Raw genomic sequence first — 21,128 nt, 5'->3', positions numbered from 1 at the left:
CTTTTCTGGACCCTCCACTCAAAGCGCTTTACAGGTAATGGGGATCCCCTCCACCACCCCCAGTGTGCAGCCCCACCTGGATGATGCGACGGCAGCCATAGTGCGCCCGAACGCTCACCACACATCAGCTCTCAGTGGGGAGGAGAGCAGAGTAATGAAGCCAATTCATAGGGGGGGATTATTAGGAGGCCATGATTGGTAAGGGCCAATGGGAAATTTGGCCAGGACACCGGGGTTACACCCCTACTCTTTTCAAGAAACACCCCGGGATTGTTAATGACGCAGAGAGTCAGGACCTCGGTTTTACGTCTCATCCGAAGGACAGCGCCTGTTTACAGTATAGTGTCCCTGTCACTATACTGGGGCATCAGGACCCACGTGGACCACAGGGTGAGCGCCCCCTGCTGGCCCCACTAACACCTCTTCCAGCAGCAAGCTTAGTTACAGGTGTGTGAGTGTGTATAGGTGTGTGTAGTTACAGGTGTGAGTGTGTACAGGTGTAACTATATTAACAACAACACCACAGCAGGGATTTTATTAAAAAAACTTTCTTTTTTATTAATTGGTCATTATTTTACAAAAGAGCGCTCTTGAGTGGGGGGAGGGGCAGGGGCAGGGCGCAGTGACCCCCCAGTCTGCTCTCTGGGATGAAACCAATCGAGCTGGAAGCCCCCCCACGGGACAGGGCATCTCACAGCCCCCCCTGGAGGAGGCCCCGCCACGCCCCTCCCCCCAGCGCCTCCCGGCTCACGTGCTGGAAAACACGAGCCCCGCCCCCCCGCTGAGCTCCCAGCTCTGCCCCCCCTCTGCCGAGCAGGCGCCTCGAACCCTGATCCCCCACGTCTCTCTTAGGACCTGGACATTCTCTGGGAAGCAGCCTGGACAGCCCTGCTGCACAGGGGTACGAGGGCTCTGACAGACAGGAGGCAGCTCTGTACACAGAGGGTGGGAGGAGAGGTGAGCAGGACAGCTGCTGCGAGTCTCTCTCTCTAACGAGACGACTAACGAGACGACTTACGAGCAGGACGGCGGGGCGTCTGCCTCGCTGTCATCACGTGAGCGTTCAGATCTTACCCTCCTCCTCTTCCTCACCCCCCAGAAACATGACTGAAAAGAGGAGTGAGCTCAGCGTGGCGACTGGAGAGCCGAACCCCACTCCTGTTTCAGATGCCGAAGAGAGCGACTCTCACACACACACACGCACACGCACACGCGCGCACCGGTGTGCAGACTGGAGGAGGAGTGTGGGAAGAGAAACCTGCTCTGGGTCAGAGGCCTGTCAGGACTGCAGTCGTCCTCACACCCTGCTCACTGCAGAGCCAGACACAACCACACAACCACTGATACACACAACCACAGAGACACACCTCCCCTGCTCACTGCAGAGCCAGACACAACCACACAACCACTGATACACACACAACCACAGAGACACACCTCTCCCGTTCACTGCAGAGCCAGACACAACCACACAACCACTGACACACACACAACCACAGAGACACACCTCCCCTGCTCACTGCAGAGCCAGACACAACCACACAACCACTGATACACACAACCACAGAGACACACCCCCCTGCTCACTGCAGAGCCAGACACAACCACACAACCACTGATACACACAACCACAGAGACACACCTCTCCCGTTCACTGCAGAGCCAGACACAACCACACAACCACTGACACACACACACAACCACTGATACACCTCCCCCTGCTCACTGCAGAGCCAGACACAACCACACAACCACCGATACACGATCACTGATACACACACACACAACCAATGATACACAACCACAGACACAGATCCCTGACACTCACACATAATACACTCACACTCGAAGAGACACAAACACACACTGACAACCCTGTGGGAGGTCTGGAAATCTCACCTGGTGAGACCTGTGGCTCGGTGTTACTGGCCCATGCTTACAGATGGGATTGTTTACAGATGCCTGCTGCTGAATTCGAACTATCTTGTCTTCATCCTCACCAGAGCAGGGCTGTGATCCTACAGCTCGGCCTCCATAACACAATATCCCCGTCTCCAACACGCACACACACACATGCACACGCACTGTGACATCATCCAGTCGGCCGGGTGACATCGTCACCCCGGCCATGACATCATCAAGCCAATTTTTTTTTTGTTTGCTTGCTCTTGATACAAAGATTAAAATTCATCAGAAAGTCAAATATTTAAAACCAGGACATTTAAAAACCAAATTCCACATGAAAACCATAATAATAATTAGAATAATTAAACAGAATGATATTAGTAATGAATAATAATAAGAAGAATAATTAGAATTAGAATAATGACCATAACGAACAAGTAAGCATCATAAAATGTGCAGGAAGATTGTCTGTTCAGAAATCCCGCCTCTTCTGAATCCCTTCGGCCAATCCTCTTTCTGGTAGCAGCCGAGGGGGCGGGAGGGAGACGGAGAGGGAGGAAGCTGGTTGGCTGGTTGCGCGGTCCCTGACGGCCGGCCCGCCCAGTTGCTCAGCAAGCCCGCGCCAATCACGTCCTCGGAGAGAGGCGAGCGGCGGACCCCTCGTCCAATCGGGTCCCCGGACTCGGCCCGGGCACTTGCTCCCTGCGCGTCTCGGTCAGGACGCCTCGGGCCATTCCAGGCGTGTGAGCCCTCTTTCTCTTCTCCCCCAGCTCTTCCTCCTGCGTCTTCTCTGCGGGGGGAGCTGGTCCCTCGCCTCTCCTCCAGCGAGCTCTCGACCACGGGAGGAGATTAAGGGCGGGAGGGGGGGGAACGGGAGGCACTTCTTTACACAGAGAGTGGCGGGTGTCTGGAACAGCCGTTCCACCCCGAGGGGATGAGGGCAAAGGGCTTGAGGGGCCGAATGGAGATCCTCTTACAGGGGGACCCTTCCGAAATCCCCCCAACCCCACCCACAGCCACTCTTCATGGCTCTGTTACAACAAGGCTGAAGCTGCAGCAGGGGAGACGGGCGCGCGGAGTCTGAGACACGCTGATGATCCGAGTCTTGGCCCATCTGCGCTGTTGGGGGGGGTGGGGGGGCAGCTCCAAACTCTCCCCTCTGACGGACGCCTGTCCCCTGCAGAAAACAGCCAGAGCTCCCCCCCCTACCCATGTCGAATGGGCTCATCCACGAACAGTCTACATCACACTGCTTGGGCCGTACCAAATGGAAAACAGGGGTGTGTGGAAAATGCAGGGTACCTATACAGTTGGGGTGTTAGCCCTTGGTTGTGCTGCGTGAGGACACCCCCACACCCCTCCAGCATGGCGGGGGCCCCTGCTGGAAGGGGAGGAGTCAGTCTGAGTCTTAGGGGGGCAGAAACCGGCACCCGCGCTGAGCGGCGCAAACAGTGTCACACTCACGCTGTCCAGTCCTCGTCCAATCAGCTCCCCCGGACAGCAGGATCGGGGCGGCTCCGTCCAATCAGGTGCAAGTGTCCGGTCACTGGCACGACCCGCTCAAACCCCCGTCCAATCGGGGCTCCGGAGGGCTGTGACGGACAGCCGCGTCATCCAATCGGGGCTCCAGAGGGCTGTAACGGACAGCCGCGTCGTCCAATCGCCGGATCGCACCGTACACATTCCGCTGACCAGGTCACTGGGGCAGCGGCAGTGTCTGATCACTGTCCTGCTCTCCGGCGCCGTGTCCGATCAGATTCCCTGAAACCAGCGACTGGCCGCTGGAATCGTCTCCCGTCTGATCTGTCCAGAGTGTGACAGAGCCACACCAAGCCCATGACAAAAAGGTCCCCCAGAGCTCTTCTCTTCCACTCAGATTCCTTGCTCATACCCGAACGCCGGTCCAGCGAGTCCAGTCGGTACACTCTAGTCCAATCAGCACAGGCAGCGCCTGACAGGCAGATGTCTCGCCCAATCAAACCCGCGGACAAGTCCCAGCCAGGGATGACTGGCAACTGCGTCAACCAATCAGTGCGTGGAGGGCAGCTGTGCTGCCCAATCGGCGATCCCCGAGAGGTATGAGATTGTGTGTGTCCAGCCCCCTTCCTGTCCTCGCCCGGCCCCCCCCGCCCCTGGTTTGCCGGATAGCCCTCCCTCGCTCTCCGCTGGCGGAATATGGCTCAATAGATCTGCTTAGAAATCGATTTGACAAAAAAAACACGCGAACGAATGTGAACAAAAGGTTTGTTTTTCCTGTCTTCACCTCTCTCTTCCCTCTCTCTCTCCTCTCTCTCCCATCTCTCTCCTCCCCTGTCTCTCTCTCCCCCCTCTTTCTCCTCTCTCTCTCTCCCATCTCTCTCCTCTCTCCCCCCTCTCCCCTCTCTCTCTCCTCTCTCCCCTCTCTCTCTCTTCTCTCTCTCCTCTCTCCCTCCCATCTCTCTCCTCTCTCTCTCCCCCCTCTCTCTCCTGTCTCTCTCCCCTCTCTCTCCCCTCTCTCTCCTCTCTCCTCTCTCTCCCCCCTCTCTCCCCCCTCTCTCTCCTGTCTCTCTCCTGTCTCTCTCCCCTCTCTCCCCTTTCTCTCTCCTCTCTCCCCCCTCTCTCTCCTCTCTCCTCTCTCTCTCCCCTCTCTCCCCTCTCTCTCTCCTCTCTCTCCCCTCTCTCCCCTCTCTCCCCTCTCTCCTGTCTCTCTCCCCCCTCTCTCTCCTCTCTCTGTCCCCCCTCTATCCTGTCTCTCTCCTGTCTCTCTCCCCCCTCTCTCTCCTGTCTCTCTCCCCTCTCTCCCCTTTCTCTCTCCTCTCTCCCCCCTCTCTCTCCTCTCTCCTCTCTCTCTCCCCTCTCTCCCCTCTCTCTCTCCTCTCTCTCCCCTCTCTCCCCTCTCTCTGTCCCCCCTCTCTCCTGTCTCTCTCCCCTCTCTCTCCTGTCTCTCTCCCCTCTCTCTCCTCTCTCCCCCCTCTCTCTCCTGTCTCTCTCCTGTCTCTCTCCCCCCTCTCTCTCCTGTCTCTCTCCCCCCTCTCTCTCCTCTCTCTCTCCTCTCTCTCTCCCCTCTCTCCCCTCTCTCTCTCCTCTCTCTCCCCTCTCTCCCCTCTCTCTGGCCCCCCTCTCTCCTGTCTCTCTCCCCTCTCTCTCCTGTCTCTCTCCCCTCTCTCTCCTCTCTCCCCCCTCTCTCTCCTGTCTCTCTCCTGTCTCTCTCCCCCCTCTCTCTCCTGTCTCTCTCCCCCCTCTCTCTCCTCTCTCTCTCCCCTCTCTCTCCTGTCTCTCTCCTGTCTCTCTCCTGTCTCTCTCCTCTCTCTCTCAGTTGTATGGCAGGTTCAGTAGAAGTATATGGCAGACTGGTCAGGTTTAGACACCCGGAGAATCGCCTCTCCTGCCCCCCCCGGCGATCTCCCCCCCCCCTCACACTGTCACCTCATTCTTGCTCCCAGTGCGCAGGCCCTGCGCCCCGCCCCCCCCGCCCCCGCCCCCGCCCCCGGGGATGAAGTGCAGCTGCTCGATGGTGTTCTGCCTCTTGGCGGCGAAGGCCATGCGCCGGGCGCTGTGGCCCCCCAGGGTGCCGGTGGCCGGGCCCTCGCCCCAGGCCAGGGCCCCGTGCCCGCCCGGCGCGCCGCCGCCCGCCCCCGCGCCCTGCTCCCGGCCCGAGCTGGGGTGCGAGTTCATCTTGATCATGTGGTGGCGGTCGAGCGAGGGCGTTGCGCACACGTTCTGCTGGGACTGCGCCTTCTGCGGGTGGCCGAGGCGGGGCAGGGTGGGCGTGGTGCCCGCGCCGGGGCCCGCCAGGCCCCCCAGCCGGTCCGGCGACATGAGCAGGCGCTCCTGGGAGCGGCGCAGGGTCTGCGTGGCCCCGCCGGGCCCCCCGGGGCCCCCGCTGGCCTTGCCCATGGCCCGGCAGGCCTGGTGCTGCTGGTTCTTGGACAGGCGGGCCAGGGTGCCGCCCTCGCCCGCCAGCAGCTGCTCCTGCGACATGACGCGCCGCGGCGGCTCTGCGGGGGGCAGCGGGTAGGGGTTGGGGGTCGGCGGCGGCCCCTGGGGGTGCAGGCGCGGCCGCGAGGCGTGCAGGGGCAGGGTGCCCCGCGCCCCCAGGGTGTAGTCGCCCCCCCAGTGCAGGTGGTGCTGGGAGGAGTGGAAGGAGGGCGGGGCGTTGTTGGGGCGCCGCTTGGAGGTGTAGTACCCCGAATAATCATCCAGGTCCTTCTCTGTGTGGGGGGCAGAGAGAGAGGGACACTCACTGACCTCATAGTCACTGACCACACAGACTGACCACACACACACTCACTGACCACACTGACTAACCACACACACACTCACTGACCACACACACTGACCACACTGACTGACCACACAGACACTCACTGACCACACACACTGACCACACTGACTGACCACACACACACTCACTGACCACACACTCACTGACCACACACACTCACTGACCACACTGACTGACCACACACACACACACTGACCACAGTCTGACACACACTCACTGACCACACCCACTGACCACACACTCACTCACTGACCACACACACTGACCACAGACACACACTGACCACAGTCTGACACACACTCACTGACCACACACACTGACCACACACACACACTGACCACACACACTGACCACACACTCACTGACCACACACACACACTCACTGACCACACACTCACTGACCCCGCAGACAGACACTGAACACACAGACACACTGACCACACACTCACTGACCACACTCACTGACCCCAACACACACTGACCATACACAGTGACCACACTCACTCACTGACCACACACTCACTGACCCCGCAGACACTGACCACACACTCACTGACCCCACAGACAGACACCGACCACACACACACACTGACCACACACACACTCACTGACCCCACACTCACTGACCCCGCAGACAGACACTGAACACACAGACACACTGACCACACACTCACTGACCACACTCACTGACCCCAACACACACTGACCATACACAGTGACCACACTCACTCACTGACCACACACTCACTGACCCCACAGACAGACACTGACCACACAGACACACTGACCACACACTCACTGACCCCGCAGACAGACACTGACCACAGTCTGACACTGACCACAGGCACAGGGACTCACCCAGCCTCTTGAGGGAGCAGTAGCGATTGATCTCGGGCTTGACCGCGCTCTCGTAGGAGGGGGGCAGCTGGGCCAGGTTGTGGAAGGAGTGGGAGAACGAGGGGTGCGGGGAGGAGGTGTTGTTGTGTTTGCTGGACAGCAGAGTCCCTGAGGAGGCCAGCTGGGCGTTATTCATCCTCGGCACACGCTCTGCACAGCAGCACAGGGTTAATACACTGACCGCACAGGGTTAATACACTGACCACACTACAGCTCACACACTGACCACACAGGGTTAATACACTGACCACACTACAGCTCACACACTGACCGCACTACAGCTCACACACTGACCACACAGGGTTAATATACTGACCACACTACAGCTCACACACTGACCAGACAGGGTTAATACACTGACCACACTACAGCTCACACACTGACCACACAGGGTTAATACACTGACCACACTACAGCTCACACACTGACCACACAGGGTTAATACACTGACCACACTACAGCTCACACACTGACCACACAGGGTTAATACACTGACCACACTACAGCTCACACACTGACCGCACAGGGTTAATACACTGACCACACTACAGCTCACACACTGACCACACAGGGTTAATACACTGACCACACTACAGCTCACACACTGACCGCACAGGGTTAATATACTGACCACACTACAGCTCACACACTGACCGCACTACAGCTCACACACTGACCGCACAGGGTTAATATACTGACCACACTACAGCTCACACACTGACCGCACAGGTTTAATATACTGACCACACTACAGCTCACAAACTGACCACACAGGGTTAATACACTGACCGCACTACAGCTCACACACTGACCGCACAGGGTTAATACACTGACTACACTACAGCTCACACACTGACCGCACTACAGCTCACACACTGACCGCACAGGGTTAATACACTGACCACACTACAGCTCACACACTGACCACACAGGGTTAATACACTGACCACACTACAGCTCACACACTGACCACACAGGGTTAATATACTGACCACACTACAGCTCACACACTGACCACACAGGGTTAATACACTGACCGCACAGGGTTAATACACTGACCGCACTACAGCTCACACGCTGACCGCACAGGGTTAATACACTGACCGCACAGGGTTAATACACTGACCACACTACAGCTCACACACTGACCACACAGGGTTAATACACTGACCACACTACAGCTCACACACTGACCACACAGGGTTAATACACTGACCACACTACAGCTCACACACTGACCACACAGGGTTAATATACTGACCACACTACAGCTCACACGCTGACCGCACAGGGTTAATATACTGACCACACTACAGCTCACACACTGACCACACAGGGTTAATATACTGACCACACTACAGCTCACACACTGACCGCACAGGGTTAATACACTGACCACACTACAGCTCACACACTGACCACACAGGGTTAATATACTGACCACACTACAGCTCACACACTGACCACACAGGGTTAATACACTGACCACACTACAGCTCACACACTGACCACACAGGGTTAATACACTGACCACACTACAGCTCACAAACTGACCGCACAGGGTTAATACACTGACCGCACTACAGCTCACACACTGACCGCACAGGGTTAATACACTGACCGCACTACAGCTCACACACTGACCGCACAGGGTTAATACACTGACCGCACTACAGCTCACACACTGACCACACAGGGTTAATACACTGACCGCACTACAGCTCACACACTGACCGCACAGGGTTAATATACTGACCGCACTACAGCTCACACACTGACCAGACAGGGTTAATACACTGACCGCACTACAGCTCACACACTGACCGCACAGGGTTAATACACTGACCACACTACAGCTCACACGCTGACCGCACAGGGTTAATATACTGACCACACTACAGCTCACACACTGACCACACAGGGTTAATACACTGACCACACTACAGCTCACACGCTGACCGCACAGGGTTAATACACTGACCACACTACAGCTCACACACTGACCACACAGGGTTAATACACTGACCACACTACAGCTCACACACTGACCGCACAGGGTTAATACACTGACCACACTACAGCTCACACACTGACCACACAGGGTTAATACACTGACCACACTACAGCTCACACACTGACCGCACAGGGTTAATACACTGACCACACTACAGCTCACACACTGACCGCACAGGGTTAATACACTGACCGCACTACAGCTCACACACTGACCACACAGGGTTAATACACTGACCACACTACAGCTCACACGCTGACCGCACAGGGTTAATACACTGACCACACTACAGCTCACACACTGACCACACAGGGTTAATACACTGACCACACTACAGCTCACACATAATGCATAATGTTTATGAAATGAATGTTAAAAAACAATAAAGAAGTAAAACTAATTTCTTGCAACATACTGCAGACACACAGAGGCACACAGATACAGGCAGTCTGTGCTGTCTTACCGATTGTAGCTGTGTGCTTGGGGCTGGAACCAGACAGGTGGATAAAATTGTGGTGGAGATTCCCAACTGGAGAAATAAAACAACCATCAGGCTCCCAGCAGGCACTGCACTGCTTGGTTCAGATTGTGTGATTTTACTGTCTGTGTCTAACTGTGCTGCCCGTATCCAAAACTACTGGCTTGATCTGACTAGAGTGCTTGTGTACAACTGTACTGCCTGCACTATCTGTGTGCAACTATAGTGCCTGTGTCCAACTGTACTGTCTGTATCTAACTGTAGAGCCTGTGTCCGGCTGTACTGTCTGTGTCCGGCTGTACTGTCTGTATCTAACTGTAGAGCCTGTGTCCAGCTGTACTGTCTGTATCTAACTGTAGAGCCTGTGTCCGGCTGTACTGTCTGTATCTAACTGTAGAGCCTGTGTCCAACTGTACTGCCTGTATCTAACTGTAGAGCCTGTGTCCGGCTGTACTGTCTGTATCTAACTATAGAGCCTGTGTCCGACTGTACTGTCTGTATCTAACTGTAGAGCCTGTGTCCGGCTGTACTGTCTGTATCTAACTGTAGAGCCTGTGTCCGGCTGTACTGCCTGTATCTAACTGTAGAGCCTGTGTCCGGCTGTACTGTCTGTATCTAACTGTAGAGCCTGTGTCCAACTGTACTGTCTGTATCTAACTGTAGAGCCTGTGTCCAACTGTACTGTCTGTATCTAACTGTAGAGCCTGTGTCCAACTGTACTGTCTGTATCTAACTGTAGAGCCTGTGTCCGGCTGTACTGCCTGTATCTAACTGTAGAGCCTGTGTCCGGCTGTACTGTCTGTATCTAACTGTAGAGCCTGTGTCCAACTGTACTGTCTGTATCTAACTGTAGAGCCTGTGTCCAACTGTACTGTCTGTATCTAACTGTAGAGCCTGTGTCCGGCTGTACTGCCTGTATCTAACTGTAGAGCCTGTGTCCGGCTGTACTGTCTGTATCTAACTGTAGAGCCTGTGTCCAACTGTACTGCCTGTATCTAACTGTAGAGCCTGTGTCCAACTGTACTGTCTGTATCTAACTGTAGAGCCTGTGTCCGACTGTACTGTCTGTATCTAACTGTAGAGCCTGTGTCCGGCTGTACTGTCTGTATCTAACTGTAGAGCCTGTGTCCGGCTGTAGCACGTACTGCGGTTGTCTTTGCTCTGCATGACGGGGGCGTAGAGGTTCTTGGGGGGGCGGCTGGTCCCGGAGTCGGTGTTGGAGGAGCCCAGAACCGTACTGTTGTTCCGTTCACCCTGCTGGACTGGGCTGGACTGGTGACGCAGAATATCCACCAGCGCCCTGACGACAGGAGACAGACGACCCAGGGTCACCCACACAGAGACACGCTGTACCCACACTTCTGTAGTTCTGTCCCAGGAATCGCACGAGGTGTCAACACATAGACACTGTCAGTCTCACGTGGGGGAGGACGGACAGTCGGACACTCAGACACTGGGGGAGGTCACACAGCTGGATGCTGGGGGTTGTCACACAGTCGGACAGTCGGACACTGGGAGAGGACACACAGCCGGACAGTCGGACACTGGAAGAGGACAACCAGACAGTCAGACACTGGGGGAGGACGGACAGTTGGACACTGGGGGAGGTCACACAGTTGGACACTGGGGGAGGTCACACAGTTGGACAGTCAGACACTGGGAGAGGACAACCAGACAGTCAGTCACTGGGGGAGGTCACACAGCCGGACAGTCAGACACTGAGAGAGGACACACAGTCGAACAGTCAGACACTGGGGGTGGACACACAGCCGGACACTGGGGGAGGATGGACAGTCAGACACTGGGAGAGGACACACAGCCGGACACTGGGGGAGGACGGACAGTCAGACACTGGGAGAGGACACACAGCCGGACACTGGGGGAGGACGGACAGTCAGACAGTCAGACACTGGGGGAGGACAGACAGTCAGACAGTCAGACACTGGGGGAGGATGGACAGTCAGAAACTGGGAGAGGACACACAGCCAGACAGTCAGACACTGGGAGAGGACACACAGCCGGACACTGGGGGAGGATGGACAGTCAGACACTGGGAGAGGACACACAGCCAGACACTGGGGGAGGACGGACAGTCAGACACTGGGAGAGGACACACAGTCAGACAGTCAGACACTGGGAGAGGACACATAGCCGGACAGTCAGACACTGGGAGAGGACACACAGCCGGACGCTGGGGGAGGACGGACAGTCAGACACTGGGAGAGGACACACAGTCAGACAGTCAGACACTGGGAGAGGACGGACAGTCAGACAGTCAGACACTGGGGGAGGATGGACAGTCAGAAACTGGGAGAGGACACACAGCCGGACACTGGGGGAGGACGGACAGTCAGACACTGGGGGAGGACACACAGCCGGACAGTCAGACACTGGGGGAGGACACAAAGCCGGACACTGGGGGAGGACGGACAGTCAGACACTGGGGGAGGACACACAGCCGGACACTGGGAGAGGACACACAGTCAGACAGTCAGACACTGGGGGAGGACACACAGCCGGACAGTCAGACACTGGGGGAGGACACAAAGCCGGACACTGGGGGAGGACGGACAGTCAGACACTGGGGGAGGACACACAGCCGGACACTGGGGGAGGACGGACAGTCAGACACTGGGAGAGGACACACAGCCGGACAGTCAGACACTGGGGGAGGACACACAGCCGGACAGTCAGACACTGGGGGAGGACACAAAGCCGGACACTGGGGGAGGACGGACAGTCAGACACTGGTGGAGGTCACACAGCCGGACACTGGGAGAGGACACACAGTCAGACAGTCAGACACTGGGGGAGGACACACAGCCGGACGCGCGGCCCGCCGCCCCACCTGGGCACGTGGATGTCGCGGTGCCGGGGCCGGCGCGAGGCCTTGTGGAAGGCCACCTTGATGCCCACGGCCACGGCCAGCGTGAAGGAGATGACGCCGCCGATGACGTAGACCGTGCTGTTGGCCTGCTGGCGCAGCGGGTCGAAGTCGGGGTCGGGCCGCTGGCCGGGCGGCGGCGTGGTGGACTGCGGCGTCTTGGCCCACTCGGGGGAGTCGTAGTTGGTGCAGGACTGCTGGTTGAGCCGGCGGCTGAGCTGCTGGCAGCAGAAACGGTAGTGGCAGGTGCCGCAGCAGTACACGAAGCTGCCCTGGGAGCAGTTGAAGGTGCCGTCGAACTGGCCCATCACGTCGTAGTAGCCGCGGCACACGTCCGGCTCGGTGCGGTCCTGCGGCGGCGCCACCTGGGCCGCCCCCAGCGGCGGCCTCAGCGCGTCCGCCGTCAGGTTCTCGGCCAGACGCACCTGCGCCTGCGGCCGGGGCGGCGTCTCCGGGGCGGGGCGCCGGTCGCGGGGCGGCGGCGGCGGCGGCGGGGCGGCGGCGGGCCCGCGGCGGGGGGGGCCGGGCCGCTCCGTGGCTGTCGCCGGCCTGGCCGGGGCGGGCAGCAGCAGGAGGAAGAGGAGGCAGGCCGGGGGGCAGTGCATTGTGGGACGGGTCGGTCGGCTTTATGGCAGTTTAACTGGATCTGGCAGCGGCTGCAGGCAGCAGCTCTGGGTTTTTCCAGGCGCTGAGGTTTCTGGTCAAAACGGAAAACAAAACAAAAAACGCAAAGGCAGCAGCAAACGAGACTTTTTCTGCGTGTCAAAGTTTCAGGCTCGGCTGGAGCTCAGGAGTCCAGGCGTTCCCCTGGCTGTTTGGCAAACCCTGCCGGGAAATCCGAACACTGGTGTCTCTTCTTCCTTATCTGTGTCCGGGCATCTCCGTTTCTCCAGCCCTCGACCGTCAGAGATAACAGCAATGGCGCGACACCCACTTCCTGTCTCTGGCTGCGGAACTGGCTGCAGATGCGGGACCCGAACACCAGGGGGCAGCGTGTCCGCTAGTCGCTGGGCGGGAGGCCTCTGCTCGGGGCCGAAGACAGACAGCCCTCCGGAACCGTGATCGAGCCGCTGATGGCACTGTGATATTCAAGTTTCTTCTTTATAAGGAGGAGAAAAAGAGGTGTACGGGGGACAGCTCGACCGCCCTCCTCGTCCTCCTCCTCACCTGAGCTCTCTCCACAGGGCAGGGCTCCCTGTGGAAAGTCCTGTAAACGTTGCGGCTCTCCGAAGCCCCGGGCTCCAGGAGGGGCAGGGGCGGCGTGTTGGTGGAGAAGCCCGCTGTAAACTTCAGGAGTCGGTGTAAACTTTAACAGAGCGTCAGAGGCACCTGAGTGTGTAACGAGGGGCGTGCACGTGTGTGAGTGTACTGAGGGGCGTGCACATGAGTGTATTCAGGGGCGTGCACGTGAGTGTACTGAGGGGCGTGCACGTGTGTGAGTGCACTAAGGGGCGTGCTCGTGAGTGCACTAAGGGGTGTGCTCATGAGTGTATTGTAAGGTGTGAATGTGAGTGCACTAAGGGGCGTGCTCGTGAGTGCACTGAGGGGCGTGAACGTGAGTGCACTGAGGGGTGTGCACGTGCGTGAGTGTTCTGCGAAGTGTGTGTGTGGGGAACCCGTCTAAATAAAGAAAAATGAATGTTGTTGTAAAACTCGTCCCCCCTTGTGGCCCCACGTGAAGCTCCGTCCCTCAGGACCTGGTGCTGTAAACGTGTCTGTGAACTGCGCGTGCCGACCGGCGGGGGTGCCGAGAGAGAGAACTGGACACAGGCGCCCTCAGCTCGGAGAAACAGGGGAGCCCCTGCTGTTAAACCCCAGCACGTGGGCCCGAGCGCCCTCCGATACCCGTGAGCGTCGCGGCAGGGCCCATTGGTGGGCGAGGAGCGGCGATGCCAAGAGACCCGTCTCCTCTCCTGTCTCGGGGCGGGACTATCCCGGATTGCTCCCGATTCCCGCAGTCCGTGCTCAAGGGCTCGCGGGACCCCGAGGGGGCAGGGCAGTCCTCTCTCTGGACTCCTCGCCGCTCGGCGCTCTGGAAACGACAAGGACGACAGCGGGACCCATCCCGAAGGAGAGGATCCCAGGAATCCGCAGCGACAGACCGGCTACAATATGATCCCGGTCATCCAGCCTCTGGGCTGCTCCCGGTATCCCAGATCTCACCGCTGTATCGGTGAAGACAGCCGCAGACTGCTCCTCTGACGGGCTGGGCTATCAATGAATCGGTAAAGAACCAGTCTTCAGCGGGCCGCTGGACTGACCATCTCCCTGCCCAGTGACACCAACCCGGAACGTCCCACGCCGATGAAGGAGACGTCAAGGGGAAGGGCTCGGCAGTGCTGCGCACCCTGGAGCGCGAGGATCCCGAGAATTTGCAGCGCGCTACTTCCGAACTCAGCGGCAGCGTAACTCTGTCCCAGAGAGAAGGAATGACGACGCGTTGGGCCGAGAAACAGCGCCCCCTCGCGTGGCTCAGGCTCGGCAGGGGAACTGCAGCTGGCGGCGGAGGCACTGGCGCTCGGGCAGATGCTGTCTGATTGGCTGATGGAGAGACCGGTGGTGGGAGCGGATTGGCTGACCGAGGAGGCGCAGGGGACTCTGGGTGTGGCTCCTCTCTCCGGGAGAAGCTGGGTCAGTATTCTTATTCTTTATTTGCCGGTATTGGACATGTATCCTGGTGTTCGGATCTGAGTCTTGTCCTTTCTCCTAATCAACTCCCTTATTTGGTTTTAGGGAGACATCCGAGGCGGTCCTACTCCCCCTATTCCCCGGCCTCTTTCGCAATCGAGGGCTGAAGGAAGAAGACCAATCCACAACTACCGCCTGCCCAGAACACAGATCTATCTCCTCGGCTCAATCTCACTGCAGCCAGGCGGAAATTCCTCCAGGTACCTCCAGGCGGCACAGCCTCGGAGACCAAGATGTCCTCCCCTCCGGGAAAAAACAGAGGATTCTAGGAATTCTGCAGAAAAGAGAGACAAGAAGACTGAATGTCAAAGAGAGTTTCAGGAATACAGAAGCTGGACAAAATACTGCACCACACACAGACCAGGGAGTGTGTCTACCAACAAAACACTGGGCACACAATGTTAGACACTGTACACACACTGTGAACACACACACACACACACACACACACACACACACACACACACACACACACACACACACACACACACACACACAGAGTCAAGACTCTTACTGGACACACTGTATACACACACACCTGGAGTCCAGACTCTTACTGGACACACTGTATATACACACACACCTGGAGTCCAGACTCTTACTGGACACACTGTATACACACACACACACCTGAAGTCCAGATTCTTACTGGACACACTGTATACACACACACACCTGGATTCCAGACTCTTACTGGACACACTGTACACACACACACCTGGAGTCCAGACTCTTACTGGACACACTGTACACACACACACACCTGGAGTCCAGACTCTTACTGGACACACTGCATACACACACACACACCTGGAGTCCAGACTCTTACTGGACACACTGTATACACACACACACACCTGGATTCCAGACTCTTACTGGACACACTGTATACACACACACCTGGAGTCCAGACTCTTACTGGACACACTGTATACACACACACCTGGATTCCAGACTCTTATTGGACACACTGTATACACACACACACACCTGGAGTCCAGACTCTTACTGGACACACTGTACACACACACACACCTGGAGTCCAGACTCTTACTGGACACACTGTATACACACACACACACCTGGAGTCCAGACTCTTACTGGACACACTGTATATACACACACACACCTGGAGTCCAGACTCTTACTGGACACACTGTATACACACACACACCTGGAGTCCAGACTCTTACTGGACACACTGTATACACACACACACACCTGGAGTCCAGACTCTTACTGGACACACTGTATACACACACACACCTGGAATCCAGACTGTTATTTGACACTACAGCACAGAGACACCGACTGACTGGACACTACAGCACAGGAACACTGACTGCAGTCCGTTACTAAGAGACCTGTGCAGAAGAAGACAGTGGCTTCACGCAGAGAGAGGGAGATGTGAGTGGGCGAGAGAGAGAGGCAGTGTGGGAGAGAGAGATTGTTCAGTTTTTCTCTGAAATGCACTTGAAAAACCATGAAGAAGCAGCTTATTGTAATTTGACGAAGCAAAGTGATTTGAAGAACATTTGGCCCCTCCAGCCTGTTTGGAAGATAGAAGCTCATCGATTTCCCCTAGCTGATTCTTAAACACATATCGGCTGGAGATACTGTAGAGACACTCAGTCCAGCTCCTCTGTAACTTCACATGAACACCCCTCCCCATCAGAGCAGGAGATACTGGAGAGACACTCAGTCCAGCTCCTCTGTAACTTCACATGAACACTCCTCCCCATCAGAGCAGGAGATACTGGAGAGACACTCAGTCCAGCTCCTCTGTAACTTCACATGAACACCCCTCCCCATCAGAACAGGAGATACTGGAGAGACACTCAGTCCAGCTCCTCTGTAACTTCACATGAACACCCCTCCCCATCAGAGCTGGACATACTGGAGAGACACTCAGTCCAGCTCCTCTGTAACTTCACATGAACACCCCTCCCCATCAGAGCTGGAGATACTGGAGAGACACTCAGTCCAGCCCCTCTGTAACTTCACATGAACACCCCTCCCCATCAGAGCAGGAGATACTGGAGAGACACTCAGTCCAGCTCCTCTGTAACTTCACATGAACACCCCTCCCCATCAGAGCTGGAGATACTGGAGAGACACTCAGTCCAGCTCCTCTGTAACTTCACATGAACACCCCTCCCCATCAGAGCTGGAGATACTGGAGAGACACTCAGTCCAGCTCCTCTGTAACTTCACATGAACACCCCTCCACATCAGAGCAGGAGATACTGGAGAGACACTCAGTCCAGCCCCTCTGTAACTTCACATGAACACCCCTCCCCATCAGAGCTGGAGATACTGGAGAGACACTCAGTCCAGCTCCTCTGTAACTTCACATGAACACCCCTCCCCATCAGAGCAGGAGATACTGGAGAGACACTCAGTCCAGCTCCTCTGTAACTTCACATGAACACCCCTCCCCATCAGAGCTGGAGATACTGGAGAGACACTCAGTCCAGCTCCTCTGTAACTTCACATGAACACCCCTCCCCATCAGAGCTGGAGATACTGGAGAGACACTCAGTCCAGCTCCTCTGTAACTTCACATGAACACCCCTCCCCATCAGAGATCTGTGAAAAAGAGCTGTCTCTCTGAAGTGTGTGTGTGTGAGAGGGAGAGCCGTCTCTCTGGAGTGCGTGTGTGTGTGTGTGTGTGTGTGTGTGTGTGTGTGTGTGTGTGTGTGTGTGTGTGTGTGTGTGTGAGAGAGAGAGAGAGACGTCTCCCTGGGGTGCGTGTGTGTATGTGAGAAAGAGAACCGTGTGTGTGTCAGTGTGTACAGTGTGTGTCACTGGGCGCGTGTGTACTGTGTGTCTGTGGGTGTGTTTGTGTCAGGGTGTTATAGTGTGTACAGTGTGTGTGTACTGTGTGTGTCAGTGTGTCAGTGAGTAGAGTGTGTGTGCTCTGTTTGTCAGTGTGTGTTTATACTGTGTGTGCTGTGTGTGTCAGTGGGTAGTGTGTGTGTGTGTACTGGGTGTGTACTGTGTGTGTCAGTGGGTAGAGTGTGTGTGTGTACTGAGTGTGTCAGTGTGTCAGTGGGTAGTGTGTGTGTGTGTGTGTACTGTGTGTGTCAGTGGGTCAGTGTGTCAGTGGGTAGTGTGTGTGTGTACTGTGTGTGTCAGTGGGTCAGTGTGTCAGTGGGTAGTGTGTGTGTGTACTGGGTGTGTACTGTGTGTGTACTGGGTGTGTACTGTGTGTGTCAGTGGGTCAGTGTGTCAGTGGGTAGTGTGTGTGTGTACTGGGTGTGTACTGTGTGTGTACTGGGTGTGTACTGTGTGTGTCAGTGGGTCAGTGTGTCAGTGGGTAGTGTGTGTGTGTGCACACAGCATGTTCACTATGAACACGGCGGTGGGGGAGGGGAGAAGGGGGGTACACCACGCGTACACGCGCACACACGACACTCGCCGTCCACAGCCGCGACAAGCGGAGCCGGGCTGCACGCGTGTGCGTGTCCGTGTCCGCGCGTGTCTGAGGGTGTGCGTTCCGCGCTCGTGTCAGACAGAAATGGCAAAATCCGGCGCGGGCGCGGGGAGAGAACATGCGTGTCCCCCGTCACGCGTGTACACCCCGTCCAGCCGTGACTGCGCACTGACGTGCACGGTCCCCGCCAGGAGTCAAGCCCCCGACTCGCGCGAAAACCAACCATAACAAGACTGATAAAAATAACAATAATAATAACAATAATAATGATAACGATAATGATGATGATGATGATGATGATGATCACCACAGTGATGAAGAGCAGTCTTTGTTCCTACCTGTCGGGCTGTCGCTCACGCGGGGGGCGCGCGGCCGACGGGGGCATCCTCTGCGCTCGCGCGTGAACCCCCAGATCTCAGCCGAGGCCCCTGTCCGGCGGGGGGGGGGCTACCGCTCGGAGCAGAAGAGGGGGCTCCACGTACACGCGCACGCGCGCACACCCCCTCCCCCCCAAAAAAAATAGGCAGAAAGAGAAGAGCGCGCACACGCACCCGCACCCCCGCGAGCTGTGCGCTGCCTGTACCCCCGGGTTCCGCCCGCCGAACCCCGCTCTCCGGCTCGGCTCGGCTCGGGTCGTGGGAGCGCGGTGGAGTGGCGCCTGGCGTGGGTCCGTGGGTCCGCGCGGTGTCTCTGGCAGGATCCGGTTCGGGCGGAGAGGCTGCAGATCCGACAGCTGCTCGCTCGGGTCCGCTGGCGACAGCGCTCGCTCGCCCATTGGGCTCCGCCACCGCCGTCGAGCGCCGCCATTGGCCGCCGGGCCCGCGGAGCGGCGGGGCGTCTGGCCAATCGCCGGCGAGCTTTATTCCCAGGCCGGGCCGGGGGCTGCGGCGGATTGGTCGGCCGCGGCGGCGGGGGGCGGGCGGAGGGGGAAAGGGGCGGTGCGATGGGTTAGATAATAGGCTCTTACACACACTCTCGGTGAGCGATGAGCTGAGGACTGAAAACAGCGCAACACAAACGCACAATGACTCAACGCTGCACACACACATACACACGGCCGTGGAGACGCATTCGCACGTGTGAGTCAAGAAATGGGGAAATTTCGCGCTGGAATATTCCTTGTAGAGGAGTATGTCTTTTGCTTATCCCCGGAATTCGCCTTTAGCAGGAGAGAGAGTGAAAAACACACGCAGCCGACACACACTCTTTCTGCACACAATCGATACACTGCGCACAGTTCCTGCAGACACACGGATACGTGCGCGGACACACACCTGTCACACAGACGCGCTCGCTCAGGCGTGACTATTCGCTCTTCCTGCTTTTATTAATTTTTTACTTGAAAAAAGACGGAAATTGATCTTTGACCAGTTGCTACGGCAACTAACCCATTAAAACTCTAGTAATTAAAAAATACAACAAAAAAAAAAAACACTCCAGAGATCTAGATTCTGACAAGGAGCAGAGCGGCTTCTCTAACGAGCTTAATTACAGCTAATTCAGCTCTCATTTGTAATTAATACCAATTCACATCCAGGCCCATGTATGGAATGTGGTTGAGTTGTGTTGATCTGCTTCTCTCAGCACATAAAGCATGAAACAGTATGAGTCCAACCAGATCTGTCCTTCAGTATAGACTGGAAACACAGTATGACCCTTTCTCACTGACACAGCCCAGTCACGGGGCTCTAGACTCTTCTAGTCCCCGTGGACTAGTCCCTGTGGACACACTGACACAGCCCAGACACAGGCTCTAGACTCTTCTAGTCCCTGTGGACACACTGACACAGCCGTCACAGGGCTCTAGACTCTTCTAGTCCCTGTGGACACACTGACACAGCCCAGTCACAGGGCTCTAGACTCTTCTAGTCCCTGTGGACACACTGACACAGCCCAGTCACAGGGCTCTAGACTCTTCTAGTCCCTGTGGACACACTCACACGGCCCAGTCACAGGGCTCTAGACTCTTCTAGTCCCTGTGGACACCATGACTCAGCCCAGTCACAGGGCTCTGGACTCTTCTAGTCCCTGTGGACACACTGACAGCCCAGTCCCAGGGCTCTAGACTCTTCTAGTCCCTGTGGACACACTGACACAGCCCAGACACAGGGCTCTAGACTCTTCCAGTCCCTGTGGACACTGACACAGCCCAGTCACAGGGCTCTAGACTCTTCTAGTCCCTGTGGACACTGACACAGCCCAGTCACAGGGCTCTAGACTCTTCTAGTCCCTGTGGACACACTGATACAGCCCAGACACAGGGCTCTAGACTCTTCTAGTCCCTGTGGACACACTGATACAGCCCAGACACAGGGCTCTAGACTCTTCCAGTCCCTGTGGACACACTGATACAGCCCAGACACAGGGCTCTAGACTCTTCCAGTCCCTGTGGACACTGACACAGCTCAGACACAGGGCTCTAGACTCTTCTAGTCCCTGTGGACACACTGATACAGCCCAGACACAGGGCTCTAGACTCTTCCAGTCCCTGTGGACACTGACAGCTCAGACACAGGGCTCTAGACTCTTCCAGTCCCTGTGGACACACTGACACAGCCCAGA

General features: G+C 56.7%; 1 protein-coding gene across 1 annotated transcript; it reads right to left on the bottom strand.

The window, feature by feature from the left end:
- Positions 1–532: 532 nt before the first annotated feature.
- Positions 533–19,354, bottom strand: shisa7a (shisa family member 7a). Its single transcript, XM_088619683.1, has 6 exons — positions 18,905–19,354; positions 12,407–15,404; positions 10,704–10,858; positions 9,544–9,609; positions 7,028–7,216; positions 533–6,095 (listed from the first exon to the last, which is right to left on the bottom strand). Exons 2-6 carry the CDS (start codon positions 13,045–13,047, stop codon positions 5,299–5,301), a joined length of 1,848 nt encoding a protein of 615 aa, XP_088475809.1. The 5' UTR covers positions 13,048–15,404; positions 18,905–19,354; the 3' UTR covers positions 533–5,298.
- Between the last annotated feature and the right edge of the window lie 1,774 nt (positions 19,355–21,128).

The sequence above is a fragment of the Lepisosteus platostomus genome, chromosome 25, assembly GCF_059453375.1.
Source record: "Lepisosteus platostomus isolate fLepPlt1 chromosome 25, fLepPlt1.hap1, whole genome shotgun sequence".
Taxonomy (NCBI): Eukaryota; Metazoa; Chordata; class Actinopteri; order Semionotiformes; family Lepisosteidae; genus Lepisosteus; species Lepisosteus platostomus.
This window is presented reverse-complemented; position numbering and strand designations above follow the sequence as displayed.